Genomic DNA, 9,569 nt, shown 5'->3' with positions numbered 1-9,569 from the left:
TAAGTGATGGGCAGACCAAGCTTGCTCCATCTGCAGCCAGCCATGTGCACGTTCCACTTCCTCTACATCTGTGAAGTTCCCAGAGTTAATAAATAATTCCTCAGAAAAGATTACAAGCAGACAACATGTGACTTAGACTTTACCCCTATGAAATACACATTAGATCCTGTGTTGTTTGTTTCTTTGATATCTTGAAGGTAGTAGGACTGGTTTTATCAAATTATAGACAAGACTCTTTCCATATACACTTGTCTCTGTTTCTGGACTCTCTACTTTGCTGAGCTCATTGCTGGGAAGATGGAGCAGGAAACCAAAAAAAATGTATTTCTTCCAGTGCAACATCGTTTAGATATTGGTAAACCTGGGCAACGTTGTGTGATCGAATGAGGACATGCTGGATAGTTTTGAAGCTTCATCTTGGACAGAAGGTCCTTTCAGAAGTCTGGTTAGCACAGAGCAGTCTTCTAGGTCTTCTAGCTTTTCTACTACTGTTATAAGGTTTTCCACCGTGTCCCTGCATAGCATCTTTGAGGCATTGGCTCGGAACTTCTTGCACAGATCCTCCTGGCTCAGTGGTTTCCTCCAGTGACCATAGAAGGTGTCAGAGCGCTCGGTGAAAGTGGTTCCGTCCTTTAGAGTGATGCTTATTTCACAGTATAGCGTGTCGAAGCTTGGCAGGTTGTCAGGAGGATGCTCCAGCTTCACCTTCTTGAGCAACTCTTTCACCTGAGGCCTATTGACCTGCTGGATGTGGAAGGATGGGACAGTGATGCTACCGTCGAGCAGCGTGGCACAGGCCACATACTGGAAGGAATGACGGGCTTCATGCTCTGAGTCCGGGAAGGGCCTGTTTACATATTGGACGTCAGGGATCCTGAGTAGGATTCTCTCGATGTGGTCAGCAGGGAACAGGGCTCTTTCTGGTGTCACAAGGTATTTTCTCACGGCTGCAGCTGCATCTGCCACCCAGTGGGTAGCCAGATGTGCCGGGAAGCTCTTAAAGGCCACATCCTGCTGGTCCAACAGCCAGATGTGAGAATCCAGGCTTGGAAGGTCTTCCGGGGAGTAATTGGCATAGAAGGCACCGAACCCTGATCCGAGGTCCAAGATCTGTTTGTTTCCTTGGAGGCCCAGTATTGCCAGAAACGTGGCTTCCATCCCATGCTTGGCTGCATTGCCAATATGAAGGGGCTTAGTCTGAGTGGCGGCATTCGCTATGGGTGCCCCAGCATGGGAAACAGCAATAGCCAAGGCCTCGCGGCACTTTGTCAAGCTGAGCCCCAGAAACTTGGATGCAGCAGCAGCACTTCCCAGAGTGCCCACCACAGAGGGAGGATGGAACCTGGAAGACAAAAGCAAGAAATTCAACAGAGGGGGTGGATGGGTTAAAAAATGGGGTACGGATAGATGATGGGATATTACTCAGCTGTAAAGAAAAAAATCATTAAATTTTCAGGTGATGGGTGGAAGTGGAGAAAACTATATTGAGTGAGGATATCCATTCCCAGAAGGACAAACACCACATTTTACCTCTTTTTTTTTTAATTTTTAAAATTTATTTATTTATTTATTTACTTATTTATTTATATTTGGTTTTTCGAGACAGGGTTTCTCTGTATAGCTCTGGCTGTCCTGGAACTCACTTTGTAGACCAGGCTGGCCTCGAACTCAGAAATCCGCCTGCCTCTGCCTCCCGAGTGCTGGGATTAAAGGCGTGCACCACCACGCCCGGCACATTTTATCTCTTATATGTGGATCCTGACTTTGAATCTCTTGGTTAGTATGCTTAACTTTGGGTATATGTGGACGCCAGGATACTAGGAACAGGCCACTGGGTATGTATGGTTACCTTAGGGAAGAGAGGATAGTAAAATGGAGGTAAAATGAAAGTAGAGAAGGAGCTAGTGGGGCTGGAAAGTTTCAAATATGGGGGTTCCAGGGAATGGGGAAATAAGATGTTAGTCGAAGAGGTAATCAAAAAGATGGGCTCATGGAAAAGCTGTACAGAAACCACCAGCCTCCCAACCTGAGGAGAACAGCCAATTAAAGGGGCCAGTGGAGCCCAAGGGATGATAGAAGTGGAGGGATACCCACGTTCAAGTGAGGAAATGTAGAATGGGGCTGCTTTAGCTAAAACTAAGGTCACAGGAAGAAACCTTATGAACATCCATTACTTTGTAAGCTAATTAGGATGTATAATATTTTATAAATAAAGGGAGATGTAAAAGTACTCTGCACAGCTTGTACAACCACTCTGGAAATCAGTCTGGCAGTTCCTAAGAAAATTGGACATAGTACTACCGGAGGAACCCCCAATACCTCTCCTGGGCATATATCCAGAAGATGTCTCAACCGGTAAGAAGGACACATGCTCCACTATGTTCATAGCAGCCTTATTTATAATAGCCAGAAGCTGGAAAGAACCCAGATGTCCCTCAACAGAGGAATGGATACAGAAAATGTCGTACATTTACACAATGGAGTACTACTCAGCTATTAAAAAGAATGAATTTATGAAATTCCTAGCCAAATGGATGGACCTGGAGGGCATCATCCTGAGTGAGGTAACACAATCACAAAGGAACTCACATGATATATACTCACTGATAAGTGGATATTAGCCCAGAAACTTAGAATACCCAAGATATAAGATACATTTTGCTAAACGCATGAAACTCAAGAATAACGAAGACCAAAGTGTGGACACTTTGCCCCTTCTTAGAATTGGGAACAAATCACCCATGGAAGAAGTTACAGAGACAAAGTTTGGAGCTGAGACGAAAGGATGGACCATCTAGAGACTGCCATATCCGAGGATCCATCCCATAATCAGCTTCCAAACGCTGACACCATTGCATACACTAACAAGATTTTGCTGAAAGGATCCTGATATAGCTGCCTCTTGTGAGACTATGCCGGGGCCTAGCAAACACCAAAGTGGATGCTTACAGTCAGCTATTGGATGGATCACAGGGCTCCCAATGGAGGAGCTAGAGAAATTACCCAAGGAGCTAAAGGGATCTGCAACCCTATAGGTGGAACAACATTATGACCTAACCAGTACCCCGGAGCTCTTGACTCTAGCTGCATAGGTATCAAAAGATGCCCTAGTCGGCCATCAATGGAAAGAAAGGCCCATTGGACTTGCAAACTTTATATGCCTCAGTACAGGGGAATGCCAGGGCCAAAAAGTGGGAGTGGGTGGGTAGGGGAATGGGGGAGAGGGTATGGGGGACTTTTGGGATAGCATTGGAAATGTAAATGAGGAAAATACCTAATTAAAAAAAAAGTACTCTGCACAGTCAAACAATCCTTCTTCCAGGAAACATGAGTTGTTAGGTGAACATCAGGCAAGGGACACCTCCCTATGAGCTGTTGGTTAGGGAGGCCACGGAGGGACCCAAGACAATTCACGCTATCGCTAATGCTCTTAGTTACCCACCACAACCACATTGTAAGACCCTGTAGCCAAAGACATCACTCACTTTGGACGCAAGACACAGAAACATCAACCTCCCACTGACCAGGAAATTCCCCCTAACCCCCTCTGCCAGGTAGCCATTCCCAGAAGGTTCTGCATGCATTGCTGGTGGACAGAGACATCACCAACTTCCCACTGTTCAAGACTTGGAGAACTTAGAAGAAGATGGGGGGAAAGAATATACTAAGAGCTGGCAGATGGGAGGAAAGCCATGGAATGTTGACCTGTAGACATGACATGTCTGACGCACACAGCAGCTCACAGTAGCTGAGCTACTCTCACAAGATCAAGCAGGAGGAGGGGACAATGAGACCCTGCCCCTACTGGAGACTCATTGCTGTGCTCAGTAGTAAGGAAGATGGAATCGCTCTCCTTAAGGATGCACCTGTTGGTAGGTTGCTCATGCCCTAGTGGATGATCACACACCCATGTGCATATGGGTAGCACAAATTAGACTCACGGTTACTAATAAAAATAAATAAATAAATAAATAAATAAATAAATAAATAAATAAGATATTCAGCTGAGAGGAAGATGAAGTGGGAGAATTGAACAAATTGATCAATACACAATGAATACATGGTGAAAGTTTTAGAGAGTAAACGTCCAATTTAAAAAAAAAAACTATGGGGGCTGGAGAGATGGTCCAACACTTAAGAGCATGCACTGCTCTGGCAGCAGAGGACCCTAATTTGGTTCCAAGGCTTGCAACTTTTGACTCACAACTGCCTGTGACTCCAGCTTGAGGGGGATCCAGTGATACCTAGAATACTCCTGCACACAAGTGAAAGACATCTCCTTGGAATGACGGACGGGCAAGTTACCTCATGGTCTTTAAAGCTAGATTGGCTTTACAACCCCAAGAGAAGTTCTCAGGATCGTTTCCAAATCACACCTTTCTATAGAGATGGGGGGCTTGTTATGTGGCTGAAAAATGGTGCATCTTTCAGCTGTAAGGGTAACAGTTTCAGAGCCAGCCTCTAAGCCAGACAGCTCTACACAGACAGGTACTGACAGGCAGGGGGCAGTGTGGCCCACAGCTCTACTCAGACAGCTACTGACAGGCAGGGGGCAGTGTCGCGTTTCTTGATGGGCACAGGCTCTCTGTACCTCTTTGGTATGTCTTTGGCTTCCTTGGAGAAGTGCATTAATCGTCCCTGTACTTCAACACCAACGTTGAATGCCAGCAGCAGGTCGAGGCCAGAAAACTTTGGAGTCTGGGGCAGGGTTTCCGATAGAGCTGTGAGGACAGGTAGGACAGCCCCAGAAGGGTGGGTGGCAGGGTGCCATGTGTCATCAAAATCCATGGAGTGAACCTGTACGGATAGATACAAACAAACCCCCTCAGAAATACCCTTAAATGTGCTGGCTTTTGGAATGGCTTTTAATTTAGCAACGATCCTGACAATTTGGAGGAACCCCAGGATCTAAAATTAGACCCTAAAAATTGGCTGTGACTATTTTAAAAATTATTTTATTTAAATATTTTAAATATTCAATTATTTTAATTAATTTTATTTAAAAAATTCGTAGAATATATTTTGTTCATAGTTCCCCTCCCCACATACTTTCAGATCCTCCCCTATCCAATTCCTCTATCTCTCTCTCTCTCTCCCCCCTCCCTCCCTCCATCAAACAAACTGACAAAGAAACACAAAAACCAAAACAAACTAGAATTTAAAAAGAAAGAAAGAAAAACAAGATATACAAACTGATATTGTTTGCAAAGGAAAAGCCACACTTAAGGGTAAAGCCCCACGACCAGCATTAACTGGCTGTGGTTATTAACCTCACGGTGGGACAACAGTTGTCCCTGCTCCCTGTCAAAGGACAGCAGGACCTTGGAGAGTAGCTAGTGATTTTTCTGGAGGATTTCCTGGAGACCAGAGCTCCTGGGAAGAGCTCTCTCTCTCTCTCACAAGGCTGCCCTTCCTTCTTCCTTAACCTTTGAAACAGGACATACTAAAAATTTAATATCGTTTATTGTATTTTGGGCCCTATATATTTTTTTGGGTATCAGTCATGAAGTAATTTAAAAGTTTTATCAAAGCCCCAAGAACAGCAAAGAGCTCTCAAACTTACATTAACTATTAAGCTGTATTTATAAATGGTTTTGTCCTTTTTCATCTAAGCCATTTATTTTTTTCCATATGTGAAACAGTTAGGAATAATCAGAAAGTTATTCAAACATAGATTCTTATGCCTATCTGATGTGGCTGGTTGTGTTTCGTATTGCCTGATGGATATGCTGTGGCTTCATTTCCGTTAGTCTGAGATGGTGTCACCACAAACAACTTAATATACCTCTTGAATCCCAATATTCTTCTCTCCCTCTCTCCCTCTCTCTCTTTCTCTTACACACACATACACACTCACACACACATACACACACACACACACACCGCACACATACACACACATGCACTCACACACACGCTGTCTTATAGACATTCCCTGATACACAGGAAACAACATGAAAATTATCTATTGGATGAAAAGTTCTAATTCCATACTCTTCATTGAGAAAATGGAAATAGCATGTGGCCACTCTTTCTTTCTGAAACAAAACCTGGTGATTGATACTACACAGATACTGGGAGCCACAACAGGGATCAAGAAGGCATTATGTTTGCATATCAAGTTATATACACATCATACTTATGTCTATTCAAGGTCCAGAATTACAATACTTTACGAGTAATTTTAATCTAGAGCCTCCATTTCTTCTCCTTTATAATCGATGGGGAAAGTACCAGTTTATTGTAGATTCAGGAAAACGAGGAGGAAGGGCAGGCCACCTCAGATTCCTGAACCTCAGTGATCTCGTTCCTGCCTCTGGAGTTATAATGATTTAATTAAAGAAAAGACCGACAAACTTTCTTACAGCAACACCGTTAACAAAAGCAGCATATGTCGGTGGGAGCCTGAAGTCTGGTCGCCCCCAGACAGTGCTGGAGGTGTTGGAACTGTAGATCTGCAACAGAAGAACAACAGTTAATGCAGCAATAGACGGAGCTGGCATTCCCAGAGTTACTCTTCATCCTGGAGGCACTGTGTCGGGCCTCACAGGACCCCTGGGAGGACCCCTGGGAGGACCCCTGGGAGGAGGTGTGCATGCATGTTTGTTTATTTGTTTTATCTTGAAAGCAAACTTTGCACTTCTTACTTTACTATATTGGGTGACTTTATGGAACACTTCTGTGCCTGTTCCCAGGAAACCAACACCCAGAGAATCCAGGATCATCCTCTTGCTCCTCCGAATGATACCATCTGTCAGGTGGTTCACTTTCAAGCCGTGAATCATACCAGCAAAGCTCTCTGTGACAGACTTCAAAGAGAAGAAGGTTAGAACCTCGCGCCCCCTTTGTATGCACTTGCTTCTTTTGAGACCTTCTGGCAAAGCCTTTTCCTCCATGAGAAGAAATCTGCTTGATGTAATTAAGTTTCCTTTCTACAAAGCAATGCACACTAGGTACATACTACGTTAGGCATGAGGAGTTGGAAATATGCAATAATGAAGTTCTTTGCCCAGTCACACTGATAATGCAGGCTGCTTGGCAGATGATGTCAACAAAGGGTGATGGGAACATAGACAGAGGGGAATATAGGACAACTGTCCGTGAAGTGGGGACATCTGGACAGGAAGTGCGTTCAGATGACTGAGCACTGCCCTTCCTGAGTTGTGTCAGGTACGGCAATGAGTATTTCAAGTAGATAGAGCATTGTAACTCATGGGGATGTGAAAATATGCAAGCTGGTAAGCACATGACAACAGAGGTGACGGGTAACAGTGAAGGGAAGGCTAGAATGAGGTGGGAGGAGGAGGGAAGGACTTTGTGGTTTGTGGCCACCACTTGTAGAAGGTGATCAAACCAGATACAAGCCCTCATGGCAAGAGGATTAGCACCTCCAGCCATTAGCAGAGGACTTAGCAATTCCTTTAATTATCAAGCTCTTCAATCCACAGGTAATAATTTTGATTCTGTGTCCCTTCACAGGAAAATATGATTTAAAAATAGCCCACTGGAAGGGGTTTCCACCACATACCAGACTTGGAGTTCCTTAGTGAACTATTAAGTAATTTTCCTTTCCACATTTGATAATCACATTATTGCCTAACTTCCTCTCCATCTCTGACTGTAACATTGCCATTTACAAATAATAGCTAGAAGACCTATCAGATTGGAGAATCTGAAGGGTCTAAGGTCTCTCACGATGGACTTACTGCCAAAGTACAGACAGAGACTAGATTTTCCTCATCTACAGGAAAATCTTCCACCTTCTACCCACCAGCCCTTTTTTTCCCTCTTCTTTTCTTTTTCTTTCTGAGGCAGGGTCTTTCTGGGTGGCCCTGGCTAAACTGGACTCACTATGTAGCTCAGGCTGGCTTTGAACTTTGGACAACTCTCCTGTCTCAGCCATAACCCTATTCTTAGAGTCTTCAGATTTACAGGTCATATAACGACCGTCATTTTCAAGAGAATGGAACATTTGTTCCATTTTTAAAGCTTTGACAGAAAAACCAAGAGAGCTTGCAGTAGGAGAAAGCCGGAGAGCAAACGGATGCTGCTGTGGATGCTGCTGTGGATGCTGCTGTGGATGTTTCTGGTTAGGGCCGAGGAAGACAATGATGCTGCTTTTCCTACTGGTAAGTATTTTGACAAGCATTTTATATGCAGAAGAGGAGGGAAGGAGGGAAAAGAACGGACTCAATAATAATCAGCTGGCTTGATTTCCAAGTACCAGTTAAACATTTGATGAATAGCAGATGAGGAACAGCAGTATAGATCCCAAGGCATCGGGATGGCACTGCTTATGTGATTTACAACAGACCACTGGGCTCTCCTGACCTGATAGTGCTGAACACGATCTGAAAGCCAAAGAACACGCTGCCCTCCCTGACCATGGAGGGAGAGATCATAAGGGGGACAATAGCTCCCCGCTCAGATTCCTGTGAGCCATACTTCATGTACAAGTCAAATGTCTTGCTGGCATGCTTGACTTTATAGAGGCACTTGTCTATCTTTTTAGTAAGCTCCTGTGACTAATGTATAGATTAAAGCAGAGTATGGAGTCATTCATTTTATAATAAGTGTCAGGAGCCCTGGCAAGTTCCCTGTGCACTGCTCTCTAAACTGCCAAATCAGTAAATGAGGCCATCCAACTTAAAAAACCTGCCAGGGGGACTACAGGGAACATGAGAGCAAATAGATAATTACAGATGTGCCCCTGTGCTCCCATCACAGATGTGCTCCTGTCCCACAGAGGACGCACACAAAACCAAGAGGTGGAGGTTCAGTGAACTTACAAGGCCTAACTCTCTCGCTAGGAGGAAGCAGTGGGATCATGGGCATTGTCTGTCAAATACTGATGAGAGCCAACAAATAGCTAAATCAGGCAGCTCAGAGACCATAAGCAAAGCTAAGATGTCCTTTCTGCAGCAGAGCAGATAGCTAGCAAAAGACCAACTGATTGAGAAAGGAAGAATCAAGCCAGGAAGGCAGTTTGGGCAAGCTCCATCAAATGTTACGATACCTTGAGCATCATGTTGCTCTGGAGGGTAACTGGCTCAGGAGTGGATGGCAGGAGTAGTTGCTGGCTGGGGGCCTTTAGTGGCCGTGTGCCTTTATACACAGTCACTCCCTCCAGGTCTGTCCCTTTCACTTTTGTTTCAACCATGGAATTTCCACCATTTCAACACCTCCCCAATGACCTCACTTAAACTTCCTTTGTAGTGTTGTGTAGAGCTCCCTTATAGATGGAGCATTGATGAGAGGAGGTGTTATAATGGCCATAATCTGATAATTCCTCACAGACATAAGGAAAACTAAGTTGTAATTACAAAGGGATGGCCTGTCCCTCTAGGGGCCATAGGTGAGAAGAGTGCACACTCTCTTTACTGGGCATCCCACTCTTGAAGACTTATCACAAGGAAATAGCAAGAATATGACAGAGGAAGAAAAGTCCCCAGATCTGGAAGGGCAAGGAGTCACTCAGAGCAGCCTTCTCACAGACAGCCCATTGTCACCAACCAACTGTGAAACAGCTTCTGGGAATGATGAAAAAAACAAAAAACAAAAACCCTGAC

General features: G+C 44.5%; 1 protein-coding gene across 1 annotated transcript; it reads right to left on the bottom strand.

Annotated features, from left to right (window-relative positions):
* Positions 1-345: 345 nt before the first annotated feature.
* On the bottom strand, positions 346-9,075 carry Acod1 (aconitate decarboxylase 1). Its single transcript, XM_021182579.2, has 5 exons — positions 9,017-9,075; positions 6,648-6,809; positions 6,366-6,455; positions 4,592-4,797; positions 346-1,342 (listed from the first exon to the last, which is right to left on the bottom strand). Exons 1-5 carry the CDS (start codon positions 9,026-9,028, stop codon positions 346-348), a joined length of 1,467 nt encoding a protein of 488 aa, XP_021038238.1. The 5' UTR covers positions 9,029-9,075.
* Between the last annotated feature and the right edge of the window lie 494 nt (positions 9,076-9,569).

Source organism: Mus caroli, unplaced genomic scaffold (assembly GCF_978045245.1).
Source record: "Mus caroli unplaced genomic scaffold, Mus_caroli_1 scaffold_12, whole genome shotgun sequence".
Taxonomy (NCBI): Eukaryota; Metazoa; Chordata; class Mammalia; order Rodentia; family Muridae; genus Mus; species Mus caroli.
Note: the sequence above shows the minus strand (reverse complement) of the source record. Positions and strands in the feature narration are given on the sequence as shown.

Bases quoted from the DNA above. Each gene is read 5' to 3' on its own strand.
- Acod1 (XM_021182579.2), bottom strand. The intron at 6,456-6,647 runs GTAAGAAGTGCA...CTTCTGTTGCAG, and splicing joins AAGTCACCCAATATAGTAAA to ATCTACAGTTCCAACACCTC. The intron at 1,343-4,591 runs GTACAGAGAGCC...TTTGTCTTCCAG, and splicing joins GCCAAAGACATACCAAAGAG to GTTCCATCCTCCCTCTGTGG.